General features: G+C 58.8%; 1 protein-coding gene across 7 annotated transcripts in view; it reads right to left on the bottom strand.

The window, feature by feature from the left end:
• Window positions 1-26,503, bottom strand: part of CAMTA1 (calmodulin binding transcription activator 1) — an 817,260-nt gene that overhangs the window by 88,866 nt on the left and 701,891 nt on the right. For all 7 annotated transcript variants that reach the window (XM_044237054.1, XM_044237053.1, XM_044237057.1 and 4 more), the window contains one exon: window positions 13,197-13,350. In XM_044237054.1, the coding sequence (XP_044092989.1) occupies window positions 13,197-13,350 (154 nt within the window). The remainder of the gene's footprint in view (window positions 1-13,196; window positions 13,351-26,503) is intronic.

Below are 26,503 nucleotides of genomic sequence, written 5' to 3'. Positions count from 1 at the left end.
GGAGGAGCTTCTCTGACGCGGCCTCCAGGGAAAGACCGTCACCACGCCCCACGCCTGCCCTCCCTCTGTGAGGCTCCAGAGGGCAGCCGCCCCGGGAGACCGTCCACACGGCCGGGAGGAGCTGGGTCAGATTCACATCTGGACGGGAGGCCAGGTTTCGGAGGGAGTTGGGGCAAGTCACTAAACTCGCCTGTGAAACGGCAACAGAGCAGCCTCCGCCTCACGGGGCAGCCAGCAGGAGAGGCCGACCTCCTGCCTTGACCTTCGTGTGTTCGCCCCAAAGAACAGCTGCTGTCCTGACGGTCCCTGGGGTGACGGGTGTGAGCAGGTTCAATGCCGGCCTCACCCCAGGGCCTGCCCGATGCTGGCGGGGCTGGGCTTGGGGAAGGAAGCTGCTTGCTGGGACAGCCCCCGGTGGCTCTGCCTTGGAACCCCGCGGAGAGCGCCCCTCGGCCATCATTCCTGGTCACCTCCTTTATGTAGGACTTCAGTGCTTTTTCAGAGGAACCCCCTCTTGCTGGGTGTGATGCGCTGGGAGTCCTGGCGGGTGCTGCTTCCTTCCTTCTTCCTTCGGGCACATCGGCCCCGGGTGTTGGCCCCTTCCTGGTGAGGCCGGTGGTCCTGGTCCCAGAGGGTCCTGGCAGCTGGGGCATCATCACGAGGGGATGGGGCGTGGCTGCTGAGCGGCTCCTGTCCCCGAGCTGGCTGAGCTACCTGGGTGGGAAGTCGCGTCTGGCTCTTCAGATTGCTGTACGAGGGGCCTGGGCAGAGGGGGGCGGGGCAGTTTGCAGACCACCTTCTCCCACCTTGGGATCCCTCAGGGAGCTCTCTGGCGGCCCGCGAGGACATCAGCATTCCCTCTGGCTCAGGCCCCACCTTGTCCTCGGCCTCCAAAAGGCAAGGCCCAGGCCAGGGTCTGCGGATCTCAGTACCGCTGCGGAGCCCTTTTCTCAAATGAACCTCCACCTGGAAACCCCAGATGGAAGACGGATAAGAGCAGAAGGGGCCTGGTCAAGGCAGGAATGAAGGCCAGGGTCCGCTCGGCTGACCTCTCCTGGACTCCTCATTTTGTAGAGGAGGAAGCAGAGCCTGGGGGGAGGGGGCAGGGCTTGCGGACCCCTCCCCTTGCTCCGCGCAGCTGCACCAGCCGATGGTGCGTCCCAGCCCCTGCTCTGGGGTGGTGCCAGGCTTTTTTTTTTTTTTAAAGCTTCCCAGGAGTTCCTCATGGGCAGTCCAGGTGGTGAACACACAGCTCTGTCCTAAGCCTGAATTCTGCAGGTCACTGCCATTCTGGGAGCCCACTGCTGCCGCTCCTTCCTACAGGGACTCTGAGCAGATGCCACTTGCAAACACAGACCAAGGCGTTCTCAGGAAAACCCCCACCTGGCTGTGAGCTTGGCTCTCTGGAGAGATGAGCAGAGCCTCCCCACAGGGCAGCCCACCTCCGCCTTCTGGCCCCAGGGCCACCCCTTGCCCGGAGGTCTGGGTCTTGGGGGTGGGTGGGCTGTTGAATCCCTCGAGTGGCAGGAGTCCTCTGGCCTTCAGGACCAGAGCCCCCCCCTCTGCTGCCGCCCTCCCCAGTCTTCCTCCCCAGCCCTGCCGAGCAGAGCCGGGCTCGCTCACTGCATTCCTTCTGCCTCTTGCTTTCCTCTTTTCTGTTGTGAAGGTTATAAAATGAAAACCCAGTGAAGGGTGACAGATTGCAAGCAGAGAATTTTTGGTTGCTTAATGCAAATTACCTACTGTCTTGGCACATTCGATATGCAGATCATGTCCCTCCCCCTCCGGTGGGGGCGGGGAGAGAAGCCCCCTCCTCCTCCGAGCTGGGGAGTTGTCGGTTCTGAATATCAAATACTATCAAGACGGCTTTTAACATGTCATGCTCTGCTTCCTGACACGTAATGAATCAGCGGGAAAGGAGATTTCTATGGGAAAAGAGTGTTTTATGCAGGGAAGGTTAGTAAACACGTGCACCGGCCGGCTGTCCCCTGTCCGCCCCTCACCCCAACCTTGGCAAAATGAGCAAAAGGGAAACTGCATTAAAAATATACTTGGTTCAATGTAAGGTCATGACCTGGCGGGGGGTTGTGGGGTGGGGGTGAGTGTGAGGGAAGCACAGAAAGAGAAAAGGGAATTCCTGGAAAAATAGCCTGCTGGTGGCTCTGGGCCACGTTTGTCCCCTCTCTTCGCCAGGTCTTCGTGGGAGGCATTGGGCCCCTAATTCCCAGGCCATAGTCAGCCTCCTCAAATGGGAGGAGCCAGCTTTGGCAAATCCCAGGAAGGGGGACCTCCTGGGGCCCTGGGCAGTGGTCCCAGGAAGGCTGGGCAGGGTCAGGTATCACAGGAGGAGAAGGCAGGTGTGGGTGGGCCAAGCCTGTTTCCCCACAGGGCCGGTGCAGTCCGGGGGTTCCCAGGAGAACCCCACGTTCCACTGGAAACCGGGGTACGCAGGTGCTCCCGTGGACCCCCCCAGCACTCCCGCTGCTGTCCTGCCCCTTCCCCACGACTCTGGCTGGGGCGCCCAGAGCATTCCCTACAGGAGACTGACCAGCAGAGCAGGGTTGGGGTGCCTCTCGCAGGAAACCCCATCCCACTCCTGCACTGACCTGGCCCGTATGCGACACTTACCCTAATTACCACCCGCAACGAGGCAGCTATAATGCCACTAATACGAATAATCAAAACGGAATCAATGACAACAGCATGTGGGCCATGCTTTGGAGAGTATCTTCTGATGAACAATTTACCCAAGAGGCGGCCAGCCACTGGGAAGAGAGTCACTGGGCTCTGGGAGAGGGGGCTGGGGACAGGGAGGGGGCGGTGCGGTTGCTGCCGCCTGGGGCTGGGTTCTGGTCGCTCCTGCCTAGCCGTGTGGTGGTTGGGGGGAGCTTTGGCGAGGCAGGCTAGGCCTGAGCCCAGGCGAACTTCCCTGTCACGCCCTGAATGGACAGAACTGTGTCCCCCCAAATTCTTAGGTTGAAGCCCTACCCCCAGGAGACCGTGTCTGGAGACAGGGCTTTTCAGGAGGCACCAGGTTAAAGGACATCATAGGTTGGGCCCCTGATCCAACAGGACTCGTGTGCTTGTGAGAAGAGGAAGGGGCACGGGGAGTGTGTGTGCACACGGAGATTCGTTCCACGGTTGAAATTCCCCAGTCTGGGCTCTCCTGGCGTGGCAGCCCAGACAGACTCTGCTTCCCCCCTCCTCGGGCTTACTGGCTGGCACCCTGGGGGCCCCCAGGACAGAGCCACCCGTCCCACACTTGGTGTGCGTGCATTCTAGAGGCCCTGAGATCAGGGACGATCTGGAACCCAGCACTGTGCTGGGTTCTTTATGTGTCGACTACATCACAAATGTTATCTGTCCCCTCTGGAGCCTCGACGGTGGACAGGGCATTGGGCAGTGGTTCTTAGACTGGGGTCGCAGAAGCAATATAACGCCTGGGATCTTGCTAGAAACACACATCCCCACGCCTTACCCAGACCCACCGAGTAAGAAATTCTGTCCGTAGGCCTCAGATCTGGGTCCTAAAAAGCCCTCCAGGAGATCTGATGCTGGTTCAAGTGTAAGACCGCCCCCCCCATCCAGACATTATGTCTCTAAACCTCCACAATCCTTGAGGAAGCATTATTGTCTCATTTTATTCACGTGAGGACTAAGGCAGGAAAGTCAGTGACTTGCCCACGGTCACACAGCAGGTGAGTGCGGTGGAAGGGGTTGCAGGGTCCCGCTGTCTGCCAGGGCCTCCTTGGCCCACACCCCTCCAGGGACAGAGGAAGGGCTGGAAGGTTCATTCGTGGGCGCAGGAGGGCGAGCTCTCCCACAGGAGAGCGAGAGCTACCTGCTCTCACAGTAGGACTCACTTCACTGCCGAGGGACAGGCTGTCTGATTTCCGGGGTGGTGACCGTGCCGGGGACCCCGGAACCTGGGGCTAGGCTGGGGGCTGGGGGCCAGCCCCCAGCCCGTCCTGACCGTGGAGGGTGCCAGCGACCTCAGAAGGGCCAAGCGAGCAGCCAGGCAGGGCCACCGACCCAGGGCGGGAAGTGGGAGGCAGGGCTCGCCACGGAAGACCGGACGCCGGCCAGACAGGGAGGAAGACTTGTGTGAGGAGCTGGGCCCGGTGCCACACCTGGGCTGCAGGGGTCCCCGGGGGCTGCTTGGCCTCAGTCCTCTCGGCACACTGGGGCATGCTTAGGAGAAATTTCTACAAAAGACGGGAGCTCAAAGAAAGCCTCCTCCCAGAGAAGGTGGGGTTTGCGGGGGGCAGGGTTTCGGTCTGAGACAAGGCTCCCTTGCCTGGCTTTCCGGTCACTGGGGGTGGGGTGGGGAGGAGACCCACTGAGTCAGAGACCGGGTGCCTGCAGAAGCCACAAATGTCCGTTCTCGCCGTCGCTGCCCCAAGCAGCGGTGGAGCTTAGGGCAGGGGAGGGTGAAATTCCTCACCTCCGTGTCCCAGCTAGCTGTATGGGAAGAGCCGGGGAAGGGGGGGCCGGGCTGGGGGGACGCGCTGCCTGAGGTCAGGGGTGCGCCTCTGCCGCTCTTTTCCTCGCGCACATGTGATCTCAGGAGGGTCTTCGATTTCTCTTGGCCTCACTTTGCTCACGTGTAAAATGGGTGCCTCACCTGACTGCATGTTCCCCAAGGGACTTTAGGGACGGAGAGGGGGGCCCACCCCCAGGATTCTGATTTGATGGTGTCCACAGGAGCTCTGAGGCACACCAGGGCCCAGGACGTGGAGCCAGACCCCCTTTCTGTTCTGAAACATCGTGCCTGGAACCGTTTGGAGAGGAACAGGACAGAGTCGAAAGGAGAGCTTGGAAAGCTCCCCACCCCGCCCCACTGCGGCTCTGGAGGGCTGCTGAGAGACTGCCCCTCTCTGCTCTGCAGAGCAGAAACTTCTAGAGGTGTGACAGGGCATGCGGGCGGTAGCTTGGGTCATTACAGCAACCACACAGTCCGTGCCTGCTGGAACTGGCGTTTGGCTTTCTCTGCACCGAAGAGATTTCTCGGCGCTGTGGCAAGCAGGTGACACGGGGGATGCTGGTGACGAAGATGATCAGTCCGCCCCCTGCACTGAACACAAGGCCTGTGGGGGGCAGGGCGGGTCCCTTCCTCCTTCCTCATCAGCCTGGATTCATCCAGGACTCCTGCCCAGGTCCTCAACCCTCAGTCATGACCTATAAATAGGGTGGCCATGTGACCTGGCAGACGGGTCCCCTTGGGAGACCGACGGGGGCTCTGGGATCATCTGGCTGCATGATGGTATGAACTGGGGAGCTCCCGGGCAACCCTGGACCTGCGGGCCCCCTTCCTAGGAGCCACGTGACAGGGGCAGCTGGAGGGGGCCCGCCAACCGCCTCTTGCGTGAATGAGCCCGTTTGGATCCTGTGTGTTGTTGACACTAAGGCTGTCTCCATGGCAACAAGGTCACTGGGAATCAACCGCCACTAGTCTCATCTTGACTGTGTTCTTGTTGACTGGAATAAAGACCCTGCTTCTGATCGCTGGGTTCAACTGGATACAATTCTCATTAGATTTGACTCCTTGTATCTAGACACCCACCTGCCATTCTCTTTCCCCCACTGTGCCCTCAGCTCTGTTCGCCTATGGGCCCCAAGGACAACATTTCCAGAAATCTCATCTGGAGGAGTGTGGTGGGGACAGAAGGGTGTGTGTGCCGAGGGCCGAGGGTCACAAGTATGGGGTCCCCAAGGAGCTTGTAGTTCCTGGTTCTGGAAGTCTGGGATCGTGGGACACCATCATGGTGGGGAGCACCTTTTTCCAACGGTAGACACTGTTGTGTGTGGAGAAAGGTCGAGGGCCTGAGAATGGAACACGTTTTGCAGGTAGGGGCCTGGGGTCTGGCGGGTGAAGGGCAGGGAGGGGACCGTCCGGGCTGTCCAGGCCATATAGGGACGGCTCCCTGCGCCGGGCGCCTGGCCTCCCACTAGGGTCCCAGTGACACACGAGGCTGCCTGCGCTGGGTGTTTTCCTGCTAAGCGGGCCCAGGAGGCGGCATTGTGGGGTCAGTCGGTTGGAGGCTCTAAGAATCTCCTCCTGATCTGCTAAGTGGCATGGTTGCTGAGGCAGGGAATTCTTTGTGCCCTCCTCGGACAAGCGTGAATGTGCCTGGAGCTCTGGCCGTCTCATGTCAGAAGCTCAGCTGGCCGGCAGAGAAGCTCCAGCCGTTATCCCACATCCGGGGAGCCACGTGGGCTCTGGAATCTTCTCCCCTGTTCAAGCTTCATGGCAGACCATCTCCCGAGGCCCTGCTCAGCAGCAGAGACGGCAGGAGGGACCCCCTGACTGAGCAGCCCTGCCAGGCTCCTGGCAGGGGGGCAGGGGACCACGTGGGACTCTGAACTGTTGCCATCTCGTTTCTTTTGAGCCTCTGGGCTTGTAAGGACGCTGGAATCAGATGCCTCGTCCTGGGGTCTGGAGGGGGTACCTCCATGCTGGGAGGCAGACGGCACTGAGGTGGCTGCCTCTTGGCTCCTAACTCTGTGCACCAGAACCTTCACTATTCAAAGAGAAGCTGAAAATCTGCAGATTTTAATATTGGCAACGAATCCAAAGTCTTGCACTGAGCAAGTCCCCGTCAGCTCTGGGTGGCAGTTGGGCACCGGGTGTGGGTGGGGCCCCCGTGGCCTCCACCGCCGCCGCCTGGGGATGCACTTCACCGGAGCTCATCGGATTAGGGGGATGGGTAAGACAGAGAGGGGCGTTCTGGAACAGCCGGGGGTGGGAGGTGCCCAAGCAGCCAGGGAGAGACAGGAAACCTAAAGAAGCATTTCTCTCTCAGTTTTCCTACTTGGGAGCCAGATCCGCCAAATACAATTTAGCCTGAGGGAGCCCATTTGCAAAGCAAGTCTGGTCCTGCGAGCAGAAAAGGAAACCAACTGGTCTCTGATGCCCACGGTCTGCTGTCCTCTGGTCAGGGTGGGAGGAGCCAGGAAGGCGCGCTGGCAGAAACTGGGGACAGAAGGGGACCCACTCTGCCTGCTCCCCGTGCTGGCAGCCCCCCCCCCCAGGGACAAGCGGAACAGGCAGGAACATCTTCTCAGGGCCCTTCGGTACTGTCTTCACCTCCCCCCGCCATGATGCCACATCCTGTGGACCCAGGCAGGGAGCAGGGCAGAACCTTCTGGCTCTCTCGCGTTCCAGCCACTGCTGAGTGCCTCTGTTCTTAGGGGTAGCACTGCTGTCCTGGACTGGGGGCCTGCTGTGGGGACAGATGTGCTCCTGCTCACAGTGTTGCTCACGAGTTCAAGTCAATAATGTCTGTAAGACCCTATTATGTGCCTGCCTCCAACGTAAGACTTTTAACCCAAGGAAACTTCTAGGGTAGCATATCTTAGCCCAGAGTCTATGGGAAGACTTCACGGGGCCACTTACATTCTCGATTCTTGGTGCTTCCCTCCCACGTGGATGGGAGAACCATCTGATGCTCAAAGAGGCCTGGGGCCCCAGAAGAGTGACGACCCTGATCTCCACAACACGGCTGGTGGTGGCCCTCTTGCCGGAGCCTGATCTGGGCTGGGAGCTCTCAGAAAGCACGAGAATCTTACCCAAACCTGTGGAATCAGACAGCCTCAGGGGCTGGTGGCTGATGGGCCGGGAGCCTGCCTTTGATCAATCTGCCCAGGCTGTTTCAGTGACCGTTGCTCCTGGCACTGAGCCAGGGTCTCTGCCCAGCCTTCTTGGGCCTCAAAGCATTGGGTGGGGAGTTCCAGACGCCCCTGAGCCCCAGCGGCAGCCAGCCTGGCCATGACCAAGCTTGTTCCTGACTCACTGGGTCCCTTGTTCTCATCCTGGGTGTAACTTCAGAGAAAGGGATGCTGGAAAGTGAACCTTTCTCACCAGAAAGAAACCCTCCAACCCTTTCTTACAACAGATGCCCCTTCCCCAGGCTGTTCCCCCCACCCCCATCTTAGTGCTCCTGCCGGCAGCTATGTGGGGGCAATGCCTTTGTGACTTACTTTGCTAACTGCCTCTTACTGCCCACAGACTCTGGCCATGACTTAGGAGACGCCTTCCTTGTCAGGGTGGCACTGCCAGCCCCTTAGTCTAGCAGCAGCCGGCTTCTGTCTGATCAGGAGAGACGGAGTCAGAGAGGAACGGCAGTAGATGTGTCTTTCCCCGGAGCCACCTTCTGCTTGTTCCAGCCCCAGCCCGAGCCCAGTGCTCCAGAATCACAGAGCAGGCCCCTGAGGGCTCCCGCCACATCCCAGACCCCAGGTCCACAGGCAGGCCCAGCGCCCCACGTCCCCAGGCTGCTTGTGGACCCAGGCCTGGGAGACAGAGTCTGGCTCCTGCAGGGGCTCGCACCTCGGAGCGCGCTGCGGCTTCCGGCCGCCAGGTGGCGCTAATCGACCAGGAACGGGATTCCGTGCGGGGCCAGAAAGGAAAGCCTTTGTTGATTTTACTTCTTGATATTCTATAATCACCAGGATTACAATCTAAGCAAAAAAGCAAAACAAATAAACACCGCCCCCTTACTGGATCTTTGGTCTTTGTCTGCAAAATTATGAGACAACAACAGACGCCCTGACTATATAAACCAGCCTTGGGTGCTGCGCGGTCTGGGCAGCTCAGACAGGTGGAGAACGGGCTGGGGCTCTGGACACGGAGGGTTCCCTTGGCTTCAGGTGCGGGTGGCTGAGGAGCTCCTGGGAGCCATGCGTGCCTGCTGCTGAGCCCGCTCCCCTCCAGCCTCTCTGCCACATCAGCTACTTCCAGCAGTTGTAGGGTTCCCTGTCTCCAGGCACCCTGGACTTAACTACACGTGTGGGTGCAGGCCCGGGGACCAGCCAGGCTCCCCAGCCAGCCCTCCTGTTTTCCCTCCCACAGGTCTTGGGACCTGGAAAGGCAGTCCGAGTAGAGCCAAGCCCAGAGGGGGTTGATCTCTGGGGTGATCTCTTGGGCCAAGGAGGAGCACCTCTAGGGCATCTCTGGGGGTGATGCATGGTGATCTCTGGGGCCGCGGAGGTTTGCAGGAAGGCCTGAACTCACTTGGCAATGCAGAGCCTCCTGGCCAGCCAGCGTGCTCCAAGAGGATCCCCTGGGTGGGACAGCTGGGGCACGATCCCTTTCTGGGAAGGGCTGTGAACACAGTTTAAAATTCATGCCCTCATCCCTCACTGTGGATGGCATCCTCTTGTCTTCTGCTAGCTGGGAAGTGGCTGGCATGCCTGTCCCCACCCAGGCTGCCAAGGAACGGGGCCAGGCAGAAAGCCACGGATGCTCAGAGGAGGGGATCCCTCCAAGGGCCCCATCTGACTTCCTGCAGACCCCAGTAGAGCCAAGAGTGGAAGGTCCAGGGCACAGTGGTTCAGAGCCACTGTGGTTCTGGGCAACCAAGAATCACTGAGCATGTTTCCCAGCAGCACTGCAGCACAGAGCTCCCTGGCATTCTTCTCCATTCAGAGTTGACCCGGGACGATAGGGTCCCACCTGCCCGGTCCCTTGCTCCCACTGTGGTGGTTTGCTGGTCCAAAGCTGGGGCGCTCAGACCAGCTGCACTGGAACAGACCCCAGAATTTCCAGGATGAGACATACTGAGCTGTAGATCACATTCACTTGAATTCTCTAAACTCCAACCCTCAGATGGGGCCTGAGACAGTCATTCTCAGTCCTTGACCTAAGGCAAGTGATTCTCAGTTGAGACCCCACAGGGACACCCCAGGCTGAGCTCAGTTCCATTCAGCTCTGGATGACTCACACGCAGAACCTTATTCCCCACAGTGTGTTAAGATGGCAGTGCTTAGCACAAGACTACACTTCCCAGACTCCTTTGCAAACAAGGGTAACCATATTACCAAACTCTGGCCCATAACATAGGAGTGGAAGTGTTGTGTACAACCTCTGGGCCCTGTTCTTGAAAGGAAGCAGCTTGCCCTCCGCTTTGTCTTCCCTGCTTCCCACTGGCTGGAACGCAGTTACAACAGTAGGAGCTGGACCAGCCGTCCTGTACCACAGACAAGAGAGTGGCACCCCAGGGACGGCAGAGTTGCCAGCTGTAAGGAGCCCAGGGGGCTGATCCCCAATGCTCTGCGCTGCCATGTCAACCCCGAACTGCTGTGTGAACATCAAATATCCTCTTTGATGAAAGTCACTGTTGTTTTGGTCTCTGCCACACCTGTTCGGTACTCTAACTGCCACGGAAGAGTTTGTGAAAGATAGGAAGCATCTTTGGAAACACACTGGGAATTCCTACTAGATATCTTAATTTTTCCCTGTCTATCTTTTTAAAAAAACTTTGTAAGAGGCATCCCTCAGACGGCAGATTGAAGGGAAGCCCCCGTGAGACCCAATGGCACAACTGCGAACATCAAGGTAGGTTCTCAAAGTCAGTACAGCTTAGAAACCGGCATTGGTGCGATTCCCCGGGCTCAAGAACAAGGACCAACCCCCCCCATCTTGCAACAGGTGAGGCGAGGGCTGCGCACCCGAGTTTCCCTTCACCACCGATAAGCACAACATTGTGACTGAACCACTGACAACTCTGCTGTAGGGCACAGAAATTTGGAAACCTCAGGAAATCAAGCTGTGAAGTCTTTGAAGGAATGTGATTTATGTGAAAATGTGATGAAGCTGATGTGTTTGGCTCCAGCGCTGGGCGGCACGCCGGATTTCGGAGCCCAATCTGACGCCTTCTCGGCTCCCCGCGCACCTCTGCCTTCCCCCAGCGCGGCTGGCTGGTGCCCTGCGTGTGTTCCAAGGCTTGTCGCGCGTGACGCTTGCACTGGGGCCTGACTTCCAGGCCGCGCGTCCCTAACCAGGGCCGCGCGCACTCGTGCAGGCTCAGGAACCACATGTGGCTCGCTCCCTGCCCCCAGATACACGGGCGCGCCAAGTGTTATTAGATTTACGGGGAGTTGGTGGTTGTTTTACATAATTTTCATGATGCACTGCAGACTTTCCTCCAATTAAGCGTCAGAGGCTGACTCGGGTCTAGATGGCACCCCCAGAATTCACAGAGCTTAATCCTCTTGCCCCTAGGTGTTCCTGTCTGTCACGGGGAGGCTCCAGCGTGGCAGGGGCTGGGGTGGTGTATTGTGGGGAGGTAGAGGCAAGGAGGAAAGGAAAAGGGAGCAGACAGAATATAAGAAGGAGGACAGTGGCCATGGGCGGCTTCTAGGCCAAGGGCCCTCTGTGTATGCTGGGGAGGACCCAGGCCCAAGGCTGGGACCATGTGGACACCACGAAAGGCATCTTTGCCTTCAATCTAAAACTCTAACACGGTCTCCAGAATCTCCTGGAAGTGGGGTGAAATCATGGCCCCAGTGCTTCAGACCTGGGTCTGCAGAGGCCGGGGACTGAGCTGGGCCTGGAGGCCAGCTGGGGGCTACGGATCTTGGTACAGACTCAGGATTCTTTCTTTCACCTTACAGAAGGGGACTTACAGCAGAGGGTGAGTGACTGGCTGAGGTCACACAGTGAAGGGGTCACAGAACAGGGATGTGCCCGCCTCCTGGTTCCCTGGCTTGGGCTGCCCTGCCCTGCTCACGTGGCACTGGTGCCCACTGTTACCGAAGCCATTGCTCAGACCCCTGTGGGGAGCGGACTGAAGCTGGGCCCAGACACTTTACACTCAACCATCTGACCAGTGTGCATGTGCCCAGCACTGTACAGGGCCCAGGGAACGGCGGAGCACAAGGAAGTTTCTGGGAGTTAGCTGCAGGGTCTTCCTGGTTTCTGGGTGCTCTGCAGAGTACTGAAGAGGTAGGGGGAGCCCCTCTGGTGAAGGACGGAGACTAGCTTCAGTCTGGGGTCTCCCTGGAGGTCCTGAGGCAGCTAGGCGGGGGATGGGGGGCCGTGTGAAGCCCGGAGTGGTGCAGGGCCTACAGAAGAGCTGATGTGTCTGCTGAGGGCAGAGGCATGGGATTTGCAGATGAGGACAGGGGAGAGTGACCCACAGTGGGAGGTTTAAACAAGATGGGTGTGTCACATCTGTAGTTACGAAGGATTTCACAGGACACATCCTGAGCCTAGAAGGCCCCTGGACCTCCTGGTTCTAGATTCCTGGAGCCAGGGCATCAAGGTCAAGATCACTGGGGGTCCCCCCTAGCTCCTGGCTCTGGAGGATGGCCCAGTCTTGGGGCCCAGCCACCCAGGGGCCCCAACTTGGGGTTTTCCTTCCCACCATTGGGGTTTTCCTTCCCATCCAGACCCCTCTGCCCTTCCTGTCCCTAACCCCAACTTGAGAAATGGTGGGTAATGCCCCAGTCTGAGCTCTGAGGACCTCTGAGGATGAGCTGGTCACTGTGGGGGCCATCAGGCCTCAGCTTGGATACTCCCAGTGACAGGACACTTGTGGTCCCCCAGGAAAAGGCATTTCAGCTGCTCTCTGTATTTATGTCCATCAGGCTCTTTCCTGCAGCCCTGCTTCCCCAAGGGTGGCACGGGCTCTGAGGGACCCGGGGACCCCTTCTCTGAGGTCCTGTACGATGACTGTCTTTTCACTGAGCCTCAGAGAAGAATGTTCTGGAACCCTGGGCCCTGTGCACTGGCTGGGTCTTCTCGGGTCTGGCAGGCCCGTGTCTGTTCTTCCTGAGTCCAGGCGGCAGGGAGAGGCCACCGAGAGCCCCCAGCGGCTGCCCGTGGAAATGAGGCACAAGCTGTGCCCAGCTCTCCAGACTCCCCGGGCATTCTGCATTCAGAGATCTGCACCTGTCAGATGCTTCAGAGAACATCACTTTGCTGGAAAAACAAAATCCAGCTCATTCTGGTCATCAGCATGCCACCCAGTCTGGGAGCCTCTGGCGGAGCCAGCCCCGCGTCCGGGAGCAGATGGGCTGGGGGCTGGAGGCAGGCCAGTTCTGTCCAGCCCCTCCTCTGTCTCCAGGCCTCACTGTCCCCGGACCGCAGCTGCTCACCCGTCTGCGGCCCACGAGACAGCAGTGCCTGGCTCCCTTGGTTCCACTCCTCACGGACATGGCCTCGTGCCTCTGAGCCTCACCGTTGCCATCTGCAATATGGGCCTGCAGTCCCTGATGTTCTGGGCCCTGGCTACTGTGTAGGGGGCTCAGAGAGTCAAGCGAGAGTAGGGTGGGGGGGTGACCCTTAGGAAAGCTACGGTCACTAGCGTCCGAACAGGATGACCACAGAGAGCCTCTGACCCGCTCGCGTGGTGCTGGCCTGGCCTCCAGTGCTGGACCCCGGGCCGGGTGGACCGGGGCTGCTCAGTACTCACACATGGGTTTCAGCTGCCCGATGAGCTCCTCTTTCGTCCATTTCGCCCACTCCTTCTTGTCGGTGTTGATGGAGCAGAGGATGGGGCCGCAGGGCTTCCCGCAGTCCTCGATGGCTGGGACGTTCAGGTAGTGCACCAGGACGATGTCGGGGTTCTGCAGGGAGAGTACAGAGACGGGCAGCATGAGGGAGGCACGGAGCCCATCCAAGGGGACGTCCCCCCCGCAGGTGCAGACAGGCCGAGCGTCCCCACACCAGGCTTTCTCATCCTTGGCACTGCTGACTTCTGGAACGAGATCCTTCTCTGGCGCAGGGCTGCCCTGGGCACTGGTTTCCGCCCACGGGAAGCTAGTAAACCCTGCCCCCTCCCCAGGTGTGACAACCAGGAGTGTCTCCAGCCATTACCCACTGTCCCCCGAGGGACAAAATCACTTCCAGCTGCAAACCACAAGGGCTGATTGGTGCATAAAGGACCACACATGAGGCGGGACATATCACTGGTCTAGCATCTGGGACTTTACGCCGATGGCTGCCCAGGAGCTCTGGCCCCTGGTCCATGCATTTCCTCACCACAGCTCGCTGGACGCCCCCCCCACAGGCATCATCACCCCCTTCCTCCCCAGAAATGGAGGTGCCCCGCCTCTAAGGGCTGGACCCGCCCCCCTGCCCTTCAGCACGTGGGCTTCTCCCTGGACGAGCAGCCTCATTAGCGTGTTATTTCTGAGCGGCACCCAGGAGGCGGCTGTCGCTCAGAGCCTCTGGACACTCCCCATGGGAAGCCTTTAGAACAGAAAGAACGCTCTGTGTGAAGACCTCATTTTGTCCCCAGATGGTTCTATGGAAATGGGTCAACCTCTTCCCACGAGAATCAATTCCAAACACCCTCCAAGCCTTTCTGCCCACCACCAGCTCTGCTAGAGACCTCCCAAGGGGATCTGGTGGGGCAGGAGCTTCCCTGCAAAGACCATGGGCCTTCCGCGGCTTTCTGTGGCCCTCCAGAACCCAAGGCCATTTACTTGGCCACATCAGGCCTGGCAAGTTTGTTAAAAACAAAAAAAAAACCCAAAAACCAAAAATCCAATCATAACACTTTAGAGTGTATCTGGGTTAAGTCCAGAAACATCACCTACCCTAAGCGGAAGGCATCGCTTAAACCATAAAGAAATCTCTAGCATTTTATTAATAAGCCCCAGAGAGCTGGGGATACAGGCACTTAGAAGGCTCTACCCCAGGCTTTCCCCTAGACCTGTGTCTTCTGCTTTTTCTGAGTGACCCCTGCCAGCAAGTCCTGGGAGGGCATGAGGACCTCCAGCATGGAGGAGGCCAGGCCTACTGTTGCCTTTTGGGATGTGGTCAGAGCGAGAGTCATAAATGATTATGTGAATCAATCAGTGCATTCATAAATAAAGACCCAAGAGTACACCACGACCAGTACGAGAAAGTAGACTGGCATAATTTAAAAAGATTTCCAATAAGGGTTGAGACACGGAGTTGTTTTATTTTTTTTCTTGCCAACGCTCAGTTAACCAGGAAATTAAATCAACACGAACAGGGGCCTTCTCGTTAATGGCAGCTTTTCTGGATTGCGGTAATCACGCTCCTTCATAACGCTGATAATCCCTGACATCGGCACAGCACGTTATTCTTCTCGGGGCACTTTCCCGCCATTATCGCGTGCGGTGCCCGAGTGCGCCAAGGAGGCCGGCCAGCTGGGCAGGGCCAGGCAGGGCCGGGGAGAGCGCCCTCCGTCTGCCGCCAGTGGACTGCGGCAAAGCTGTGTGGCGGGGGACAGAGCCTGGGCTGGAAGCCAGGGTTCGGACTCCAAATTCCGGGCCTGCCAAGACATCTGGTGGCCTCTTTTTTGCTTGGTCTAAGTGCTTTCCCACCTTGTATTTCACTTTATCCTTGCAATATGCCCCAGAGCCAGGTAGGTAGGTCTGTTCTGCGCATCACATGGATAGGGAGTCAGGAGGAACAGGTGGTACTTCCGAGTCCCTGCCTTGTGTTCCTCCTACAGACGCACTGGCCTCCCCAGGGTTGCGTCTGGGCTGGGGGTTCCTGCCTGGGCCTGGGCCTGGCCAGGTGGCAGCACTAGCTGCTGAGCAAGACGAGAAAGGATCAAAGGGCTGCAGGCCCCCCAGAGCCCCCAGGGTTCCTCTGATCCCAGCCCCTGTGCAGGAGCACACGGGAAAGGAGCCAGGATGTCAGCTGCTTGGGAGATGAAAGGGCTGCAGCTTCCTGCCCCATGGCCTCACTGAGCTCAGCTGGGGTCCTTGGGGAGGCTGTGGGGGGTGGGGCAAGGTGGTGGAGCTTGGGGAGCAAAGGGCCACCTTCACCGTGCACGCAGAGTTTCAGGAAGCTCTGTTCCTTCTTCAGGGCCTAGTTGCATTTCTGCATAATCAGCTTCCATTTGGTCTCTGAGGACAGGCACAAGGATCGCCTCCTCCTCCAGGAAGTCTTCCCTGATACCTTGCCCTCCATATGTCCACCACGGTAGGATGGGGTTTGTGTCTTCCCAGTCTGTGGGCCTCTGCCTCCTTGAACTCCCTCACGACAGGGACAGTGTCTGGCAATGACCAGTGCTCATTTTGTGTTTGTAGAATTGAATTAGGCTGTCTCGAGACTCCCCATCCTCACGCTTCCCAGGCTTGTGTGCCACGGACATCTGGCTTATTTCTGGGTCTACAAAGGGCAGAGCGGTCTTTTCCGAAAATGCGTTCCTAGGAGGCCAAGAGGCAAGGCTGATCCTTACCCTTTCTTGGGTCTCAGGCCTCTTGGAGAATTTGATGAAGGCTATGGATAGCCCATGCCCAGCTTCAAAAACTACCCAAGGCTCATCAACCCTGCATTTCAGGGGTTCACAGATCCAGTGGCCTGTGTACCCCACATCTGTAAACACTGATCTAGGGAGTCTAGATCCATCACTGTGTCTGTTGAATAGGGGAATGAATGTCCCCAACGTGGAGGCTTTGCTCTGGGCCTGCGGCTGCTCAGTGGCCTTGATACAGTCAGGAAGAAGGTGCCAGCCCGTGAGGGTTCAAGGAGTCTGGGCTTGGGATTAAGAACCACAGGAGCAGACGGCATCAGGGTCTGTGTCTCCAGCAAAGATTCTGCCCTCGGGCCTGGGGATCCTGCGGCTGAAACTCCCAAGCTGAATTTTTAGGGATGACTTCCTGGCTGGGATTGGTTTTAAGACATATTAAATGGAAGTGATTGAAGTGTTTTTGGAAATTTGGGGCACACATTGCCTCTTGGCAACGTGGCGATTTTATTCATTAGTGGTATGTTTTTTTTAAATTTATTTATTTATTTGACAGACAGAGATCACAAGTAGGCAGAGAGGCAGGCAGAGAGAGGGGAGGAAGCAGGCTCCCTGCTGAGCAGAAAGCCCGATGTGGGGCTCGATCCCAGGACCTTGAGATTATGACCTGAGCCGAAGGCAGAGGCTTTAACCCACTGAGCCACCCAGGCGCCCTAGTGGTACATTTTATTGGGCATTTTCGGGAAAAAAATATATTAGCCAGAGAGTCCCAGTGCGTGAGCTTCAGGAAGTGCTCCTGACAGAGTCAGATCCTGGCCCAGCGCTGCTCTGCTGCCCGTGCAGGGGCGGCTGGCAAGGCGCTCGCCCATGCCCTGCTCGGGGGGACCAGGCCGCGAGGTGGCCCCGCAGACCCGCCAGGACTCCGGACTTTGGATGGTTGTGCAGCAACCGGGCCTTTGTGTTCCTGGGCTGCTTGCATGTTTCCCTGGGGTTTGCCACTTGGGTCCGGTCTTATAGGTTGGGGGCAGACAGCAGGCTGTCTAGAGGCTCCTCCCTGGGCAAGGGGACTTCTGTGAACATAGTAGAGCTGAAGCCCACAAAGACAGCAGGACCCTTGAAGATGAGTCCCCTCCCCACCCCCCTGAATTCCAGGAGGCCCAGTCTGGTACCGAAGGCCTGGGAGAGGGAGATCTATGGGGGTGGGCTGCGGCTGAGGGTAGGTAAGAGTCTCAGACATTCCAGAAGATTCGGGAAAGCCCAGCGGACTAGGTGATCCCATCCCTTCCTTTTGATGCCTCAAGCTCCTCACGCGCAGGTGGAAAGAGCCACCACAGGGCCCCTGAGAGGAGCGTGGAGCCCTCCGCCCTGGAAGGAGGCCTGCTCCTCTAAGGCCCGCGCACCCCCGCACCAGGCCTCAAACCAAACAGAACTCTGGTATTTTTCCGACAGAATGACCCGAGTGAAGCTAGCGAGCAGTTTATCCGCTTAAAACGCGCCCCCTCCCATGGCAGCCCCTCTGTCCTGGTTTTCCTCTGAGCGCACGGAGACTCCCCTTCCTCGGTGCCTCCCAACAAGGTCCTCGTCCTGCTCCTTTCTTGGTGACCTCGTGCAGCGTCGCGGCCCTAGAACCACTGTGTGGCGAGGAGCCCAGCTTCCTCTCCCCAGCCCCAACTCTCCACATGGCTCAGGCTCACTGTCCGACGGCCCCTCGACGGGCCCTGTTGGGGCTTCCAAAGGACCCGTGGCTCACGGGGCCGAACCCGATGTCCGCGGGGCCCACCCGGCCCTCGCCCGCCGCGCACGTCACTCTTCGTCTCAGTCCTTCCCCTCCACAGCCAGTCCCAGTGGGCTCTGCCGTTTCTCCCGCCCACTCTGTCCCCCACCCCGGCTGCCCGGGCCCTCGCCCCTGCCGCATGGACCCTCCAGGGGCCTCCTCACTTCCGCCCTGGCCTCCGTCCCCACCCGCTGTCTCAGGCCAGCAGCCACGGTCCTGTGACCCGGGGCAGCCCCCCGGCCCTGCGAGGGAAGCTCTCGGAGCGGACATGGCTAAGGCATGTCGTCCGCTTCCCTCCAGAGCCGCTCCTGGCCTCACGCCCCCCCTTGGCCCACCGGTCCGGACAGTCCCCTTCCCCAGACGGCCTGTTCTCTCCTGAGCCCTTCTCCAGCTGGTGTGCTCCAGTCCACACGTCCTGCAAATCCCAACCCCACCTGTGCCTGCACATCTTACTCTGAGACCCCATGGAACGGGGGCCCCCTCCTGCGGTCCCAGCACCCTTCACCACGTCCTGTTTGGCCTGCAACTACTGCCAACTACTGCTTGGCCTGTTTTCCCACCGATGTATGAGCTCCGAAGGCCAGACTCCTTCGGTGGCTGACTCCCCAAACCCAGTGCCCGCACCTGCTGTGTGCGGAGGGTGTAGGACAGCTGAGTGACCCCTGGGACACGGGGCATGGACCCAGCCGGGCTGCCGACCTCACTGGGGGAGGCGGTCTCCTCCCTGGTGACTCAGCATTTGACACCCACTCAGGAGATCCCCACGTGTGTCTTCCTGAGGGACACACAAACTCAGGAGAAGGTGGAGGAGAAGGAGGAGGTGTCTGTCCTCTTGGAAGTAGGGCGACAGTACCTGAGGGGGCCCAGGGCTAAGCCGGCCCCTCAAGCCAGTGCCACCCCAGTTTTCATCATCTGAAAATGTGAGGTTTGGATTTGGGGGCTGACCTAGTAGCTCCAGGCTGCCAGGACTCTGCAGGGCAGAGACGCGTTGGGAGGCTGAAGGTGCTGGAAGGGTGTGTCCTGGGGGCCACAGTTAGTTGGTCTCCTAAGACACTTTTTTTTTAAATTTTTTTTTTAAGATTTTATTTATTTATCAGAGAGAGAGAGAGGGAGAGAGAGCCAGCACAGGCAGACAGAATGGCAGGCAGAGGCAGAGGCAGAGGGAGAAGCAGGCTCCCTGCCGAGGAAGGAGCCCGATGTGGGACTTGATCCCAGGACGCTGGGATCATGACCTGAGCCGAAGGCAGCTGCTCAACCAACTGAGCCACCCAGGCGTCCCTCCTAAGACACTTTTACCAAAGGGCATATTTCACCTGACCCTTGGAGACAAAGGGAAGTCTAGAGAGAACAAGCCAAGGACCATAACGTCTAGAAGCACAGGAAGGGTTAGGAATGTTCCAGAAAGGGATGCTTTGCCAAAGTCACACAGGCTCCTTTACGGCAGGACTGGTCGGTCTTTATGGTACCTGCTTGGCAGGAGAGCCTCCTGGGTGTTGCAGTAGACAGGCTTTCCAAGCTTTTTTGAACGTCAGCCTGAGCCCCTCTTGGGACCCTAGTGTGCTCTGGAACACAGTTCAAAACCAAAGGAAATGACTGTCAGCAGCTCCTGGAAGACAGCTCCTCCCAGCCTGTTCTTGGGTCTCTGGGGCATTGGGGTTCTGGATGCTCCAGAACCGTCCCCTTTACCCCGGGCTCCCTCCCTGGTCCGGCCCGAGGCCCACATGGCATTTGAGTTTCTGAGGAACCCCTGCCCCGATGTGGTGCCCTGTCCACACGGCTCTCCCCTTCCTGGTCGGCATGGGCAAAGTTCCTCCCTCTACTCTGGGATGGGGCTTCCTATCAGGAAGACTGGAGCGGAACGGGGGCCAGATGGGCAACTGAGTGTCCCCTTTGATTGTGGGCTCATCCCTCCTGACCTGAGTGTCCTGGACCATGGGGGTCCTGTGGGAAGAAGCAGGGGGAAGATGCTGGCCCAGCAGTGGGGAGAAAGCAAGGCTGCCCATTTAATCTTCTTAGTGACTGGCGATGGAATCTGAGAGAGGGAGACTGGTTTGGAAAAGAACGCGTCCCTGCTCCCCCTGGGTGGGTCGCCACTACCAGGCGGCAGGGGCGGGCGGCAGTCGGGGGGCCGGGAGCGGACTTGTGATCCACATTAATCTGCAGCAGCCCCTGGGCAATGACAAATTTCTGGACCCTCATGCCGGGGCCGAGCAGGTGCAGCCTGGGAAAGAGGCGGGCTGGGTCTCTCTCATGGTGCCCACAGGCTTTCCTAGCAGAGATCCAGTGGCGGGGAGCTGGACTCACCCTCTGTGGAGGACTGGACCTCGGGCCAGGGCTGGAGGCAGGAGAGGCAGAGAAGGGGAGGAGGAAGGGAAGAGGAAAACAGACCAGGAGGCGCAGCAGACGAGCCCAGGCAGGTAGCAGGCACGGGTGGATGGGAGCACCTTATCCTAGTCACAGAGACTTGGCCGAGGTACTAAGCCCTCTCCCAGTCCCCAGAGAGCTCCAACTTGAACCCTGCAGCCAGAGCCCTGCGGTTCCTGTGGCTCCGGCTCCCGAGAGGTCCAGGGCAGGGCCCAGGGCGCGGGGTGCTCCAGTGTGGGCAAGCACTTGACCTGGCTGAGCCTCCGTGGCTGCCCTTTAGCAAGGGGAGGACTGTGACTGGCCTTGACCTGGCTGGGAGACAGGCAAGGCCATAAGGAGCCCAGGGAGGGCTTGACCCCAAGCCAGTGCTCGCGAGCAAGGCCCCGCTGCTGCTGATTTGAATGGGGGTTCAGTAATCTGCTGTGGGCTCAAGAGGGAAGTTGGGGGGGACATTCCAGCTTGCAGGGGGCAGCTGAGCCTGTGCCCGCAGAGCCCAGACCCAGGTGTGCAGCAGGCTCTGGAATGGGCTGAAGGTGCAGCCGTGAGCTCTCCACCAGGGGGCCTGCTCGGGGGGGGGGGGGGGCCCGAGTCACCCAGAGGCAGAGCCTCGGGGTGTCGCTTCCTCCTCTGGGCCTCCGCTGGATTTTGTCCTCTGCTGGGTGCCAGGGGGTCCCCCGACCCCCAGCCAGGGCCCGTCCACCTCCATGGGAAGGAGGAGGAGGCCCCGAGCCAGCATCCCCTTTTGTGCAGGAAGCAGGACAGCCGTGCAAGAAGTGGTTAAAAATGCAAAAAGCTGTTGGTTTTGATAAAGAAAAATGCAGCTGCAACATCTGCTTGACTCTTGTTTGCAGCTTCATCAACGCTAAGTGGTCGATAAATCAGAGTGGCGTGGCGTTCCGTTTCTTCTGTGGCTCAGTCATTAATCTCGTGCCGGTTCTCATGAAAAATGAAGGAGAAAGGCTGTGTGATAGTGAAAATGTATACATTACCCAGAAAGTCATAATAGCGTGTAATAGTGCCACACACCTCCCCACTTGCCTCCGGGTGCGTGGCAGGGGGTGGCCCACGCAGCCGGCCTGGGTGGGGGGCTGGGGTGACGGAGAGTGACTCAGCCCCGACCGTGCCACAAGCCAGTTCTTTCGTGGCCTCTGTCGCGTGAGCACTGTTGACACACGTCCTGAAACCCCACGAGCCTGATCTTAAGAGGCTGAGCCTTCCTGTACCTGGGTGCTTCATAAACGGGGTAGATGCCCATAAAACAGGAGTGCAAAGCCGGCAGAAAGAAGGGCGGGATTTATTAGGGAATGAATAAATGATGAGACCAGGCAGCTCGGGGCCATGGGGGGGACCACGCTGTGAGGCAGAGAAAGTCCTCGCCGACGCTCCGGCTGCCCGGGGCAGTCCGGCATCTCTCCTCTGCTCTGGGTAAAGCCGCGTCCCTCTCAGAAGCGAGGCCAGTCACGGGGCCCTGGGCAGGCTCCAGGTCTCTCCCCTCGGGTCCCCGCTGAGGGCAGCCGGTAGCTGCAGGACCCGCAGGACCCGCAGGAACCGCGCCCCCTGAGCAGGGCTGCCGGGTGGGCGGGCCTGGCTGCCCAGGGCTCCTGCTGGCTGCTACCCGCCTCTCAGTCAGTTCTCTCCTTCCTCTGCAGAGAGCTCCGGGTCCGGAACCGCTACATTTTACATCCTCTCTGCTGCTCTCGGGGTGTTGGGGGGGCAGGGACATGCCTGTAGCCCCAGCACACACTTCCTGGTGGGCACCTCTGTTTGCAAGATCGCTCCTGAGTGTGAGCTGGTGCGGGACCCCACCTTCGAACCCCACTGGCCACCCCTCACTTAGCGCCGTCAACAACCCACGGCCGCGGGTGCTACTGTCACGCCTTCTGGGGACGGAGACTCCGACTGCTCAGAATGCCATCGCTCACTCAAGCCCCGAGTCCCACGCCTCCCCTCCACCCGGGCCCTGGGGCTCCAAGGACTGGCCAGAGCCGGCAGGGGAGATGGATGCGTCCAGCCTCAGTGCCCCGGGTGGTGGCTGGAGCAGAGAAGTCGGGGGAGCCTGGCTGCGTCATGCAGGGCGCTGGGAGCTGATGGGGACAGGGGCAGGGCTGGAAGTCCCTGCTTCGGCCCTGGCCTGGGAGCTTCTCAGGGCAGGGCCGAGGCAGCAGAGCCCCGATCTCCACATCCAGAGGCCCCACAGGACACCCCCTGTGTTTGGGCGGGGGTGTGAGGTGGGGCAGGGGCAGGCCAGGAAAGGAGCACTTGGCCACTGGGCCAGGCCTGGCCTCCACCACGCATGGCCAGGGACGCAGACGGCCTCCCTGTTCCCCAGCCCGGGCCCTGCAGGGTGGGTGTCTTGGGGTGATGGCCAGCAGGGAGGGCCCACATGGGGCCTCCTCTCCTGCTCCACGTGGGGGCAGAGGCCGGTGGCCCCGGGCCAGCCCCCGCGCCCCCTCCACTGGGCTGCCCTCATTAAGCCAGCGTGCGCACCGCGGGGAGTCCGGGGCTGCAGCCCTTCCCGGCGTCGGAGGGAGGCTGGGAGGCTTAATTAGTTAATGTGGGTAAAGTGGTCTGAAGATGAAAACCCTGGGTAATTGCCGAGTGCTGCCGCTGCCGTTGTTATTACACAATTACCAGAGTTTTCCAGTCGCGGGAATAGACTTCAACAATTTCCACCGGGCGCGGAGTTCCGGGAGCCGTGCTGGCTGAGCGGCCGGCCCCACGCTGGCCCCTCCAGCCCGCAGGTGATGCGGGAACCCGCGCCTGGCACAGCTGCGGCTGCATCCCGGACACCGGGCGGTGCTGGCAGGAAGAAGAGTCACCACCCCCGCCCCCTCCCCGGCACACTTAAGGACGCGTGGGCTTCGAGGGACGCCGGGCAGGCCACCTGTCCCGACCTTCTGGCAGCCTCTGAGAAGGCCTGACCCCAAGGCCCCCTAGAAGGTCAAGCCACCCTGCGAGACCACCGTGGTGAAGAACCTTCCACTGCGCCGCAAGACCTGGCCGCGGGGCGCACCTGTGCGGCGGGGCGTGGGGGCCGCTTTCCGGCCGCGGAAGACGCGAGAGTCACGGTGGCGTGGGGCCAGGCCTGGCCTCGTTTAGAGTCGTTAGAAATGATCTAAGGGAAGGAAGGCCCAATGAAATCTCATTGCACATGACACTGGACTTTTATGGGTGACGAAATGCCTGTAAAGTGCCCAAAGTTTGCGACGGGTCCTGAGAGGACCTCGTGGGGTGGCACTGGCGGGTGCGGAGTGACCGATGCAGCCCGTAGTGGGCGAAGCGCAAGGCGATGCCTCGGGAAGATCAAAACAAATGGGCTGTGGAGGCGGGTGGGCCCCGCGCTCTCGGTAAACCCAGGGAGACTCGGGGTTCGCGGACGCTTGTGTCCAAAGTCGTCGCTGGGACCGAGGGATGGAGCCTTGGCGAGCCGGGCGCCCCGGGAGCTGGACTCCGAGCAGCAGCGGCTCTTTACTGGCAACACGATCTGCCTTAGTGAGTGCCGGGGGTGGGGGATACCCGTGGAGGAAGGGCCGTGGCCACGGCGACCCCAAGATAAGGACTTTTCTGGTCAAAAAGACAAAAGCCGAGAGGAAATGCAATTTAAGTGTTTTAGGTCAGAAAGGGGAGGTGAATGTGTGTGTGTGTGTGTGTTTTGTTTTGTTTTGTTTTACCAGATCCCCAAATGCCGGGAGTAAGAGCTCCCCTTGGAGCTCAGGATGGTAATTTTAGCACAAACTCTGCACAGCGGCCAGTTAGCATATGAGACTGGTTAGCCCAAGGGGGACACGGGCTGAAAAGGACAAATTCTAGGTTTTTTTGTAATGGGTGATAGGAGTTTCTGGGCGGCTGATCTGTACGGGGTTATGGAAGGAGGTCAGAATGTTTGGGGTCATCTCTCTCTGGGACCCAGATCCGGGGCTACCCACCGGGTGGGGTCCAAGGCTGGGCGTGTCAGCAGGGCTGTCCAGTCTCCGCCTGTCGTTTCCCACTTGCCCGACACCTGCCAGGGCTGCAGGCGGCCGTCACCCTGGAGCTGGCAGAGCCTGATCTTGAATGAGACTGTTGGGTGTTTCTCCTGCTCTCCCAGGAGCCACATCAGTGGCCACAATCCCCTTCTCTCTAGCCTCTGGCCAAGACTTGGCTGTGGGCGCCTGGAAGATTGGTAGCCCAACCCATTTCTCTCCCCTCTCTGTCCCTTCAGCTCCAAGGACACGTGCCTCAGTCTCGTTCCCAGGGCGGGTGTCTCTGCTCAGAACTGTGCCCCATTAGGCAGTGATTCAACCCCATCAGATGACAATGGCACCAAACAGTCATTTGCGCATATGACGTGCTCTGGAGCCTTTCCTGCCCATCTGCTCTTCACAATAGTTCTGGAGGAAGCCGAGCATGTCCCCACTGGCCACATGAGCCCCCTCGGACGGGGAGGTGTCCCATGGTCTGATCAGAGTTACAGGGCTATTGAGAGGCAGGGCTGAACACAGCTCTCTTGCATTGGTGTTCCTGTGAACCCCACTGTACTTTAGGGAACAGACCACCTCTCTCTGACTCAGTCCTGGGAGCGAACATGTGACTCAGGTGGCCAACTGGAACCCTGCATTCTCTGGGCCATGATGACTGGCCGTGAGTCCCAACCAGAGGCAATCAGAGCTCATCCCCGGACTTGGCTGGAGCCTCTAGGGGGCAGGGATGCCCTTTCCTGCTGGACCTGAGCCTGGAATGATGAAGCCTCACGCTCCTGGAAGCCATCTCTTGCCGCCAGGGCATGGAGTCCAAGGAGCAAGGCAACATGGAGGGAGAGCAGAGAGAAGGAGACACTAAACCTCCATGTTATTGATTGGGGATGCCTTGACCCCATCATGCCTAAAGGTGTGACCTCAAGACTTTTCAATAACTTAAACCTCCCAATTTTCTTTTCTCCTGAAGTTGAATTTTCTGTTGCATCAAACAAGAACCTTAACTCCTAAACAGATATGTCTTCCCTTTTCTAAGCCACTCCACCCTCCACTCTACCATTCAGACAGTCCTCTGGTTCCAACAGCCACTGCCATCAGTGTGATTGCTGAGAGCTACCATTTATCCAGCTCTTGTATGCTCCAGTGTTGGTGCCCAGGGCCTCACAGGCCTTAGCTTATGTAATCCTCACCTGGACCCCATGAAGTAAGGACTGACTGATGGTCATTACCTCTACGTTACACACAAAGAACACGAAGGGAAAAGAATCAGGTCGCCTGCCAAAGCGCCACCTTGAATCCAGGTCTACGTGATGCTAAAGGAGACGGTGACGTGGGCTCTGGTTACACCTGCTGGTGTTGAAGTCTGGGTTCTACTACTTCTTAGCTGTGGACGTTGGGCAACCCAATATCTGTGCCTCAGTTTTGTCACTGATCGGGGGGAGAATCCCACTACCTACCCCATGAGGTAGTGAAGACGAAATGAGATAAGCGTTTGAACAGTGGCTGACATGTTGAAGTGGCAGGTATTACTGCGACTCCCTCTCAAACCTGTGTGACTTCATCCCTCGGTATCGCTAATGACCACCTGTCCCCAGGGTCTTCAAGACTTGTGTGTGGAGCGCACCCAAGTTGGCTCAGACATTTCTTGTTCGGGAAGTGTAATTCCCTGAGACAGGAGCCCATCGGGGCAAGGTTATGAAATTCTTCCTGGACACTGAGGAAGCATCGCTAGCACCACTGGACAGATGCTCCAGCCCTCGTGAGCTAAACATGGGCCATTCTTATCCCCTCATGAAAACAGGATCTCAGAGGCAGTGCTTGACTATCTTCCTAATGCTGGAAGAAAACAAAGGCTCCATTTCTCGATAAGTAGTCTGTAATTTAAGTGTCTGTGAATTCAGAGAGATACCATCCTGGCCACATCCTGTCACGTAGTGAGAATGTGTGGGGTTCTCCTTGGCCACGGGGGTCATCTGCTGTCCTCAACTGGATAAAACCCATGCTAGGTGACCTCAGGTCTTCCAAACTCTTCTTAACAATTGCTAAGCTTCTCATCTGGAGGCTGTGTATACTTTAATTTGTGCATGAAAGATCCTTAAGGATCCTGCAAATCATGGGCCTCTGGACCCTTCTGTGTATTCCGCTTGGAACAGAGGATGATTGAGGCAGGAAGAAACTTAGGGGTCGTCCAGACCAACTTTCCCATCCCCATCCCTTTCCGGGTGGGAGCACTGAGCCAAGAAAGGCTGTGACTTCTAATGTCGCCCAGTGGAGAGGGAGAGTGAGGTCAGGGAACCATACCCAGCTCCCCACCCCCAGCCGGCTTCCTCCTTTTGCCCCCTCCTGGGCTTCAGAACCACCCCAAAGCAATGATCACATTTCCCTTGCTTTGCAGAGAGAAGGTACAGCAGGGCAGAGCTGGCAGACATTCGCCCCATGTGGCATTCACACTGAGC

Source organism: Neovison vison, chromosome 2 (assembly GCF_020171115.1).
Source record: "Neovison vison isolate M4711 chromosome 2, ASM_NN_V1, whole genome shotgun sequence".
NCBI classification, from domain to species: Eukaryota; Metazoa; Chordata; class Mammalia; order Carnivora; family Mustelidae; genus Neogale; species Neogale vison.
The sequence above is the reverse complement of the archived record's forward strand: the minus strand, read 5'-3'. Positions and strand labels throughout refer to the sequence as shown.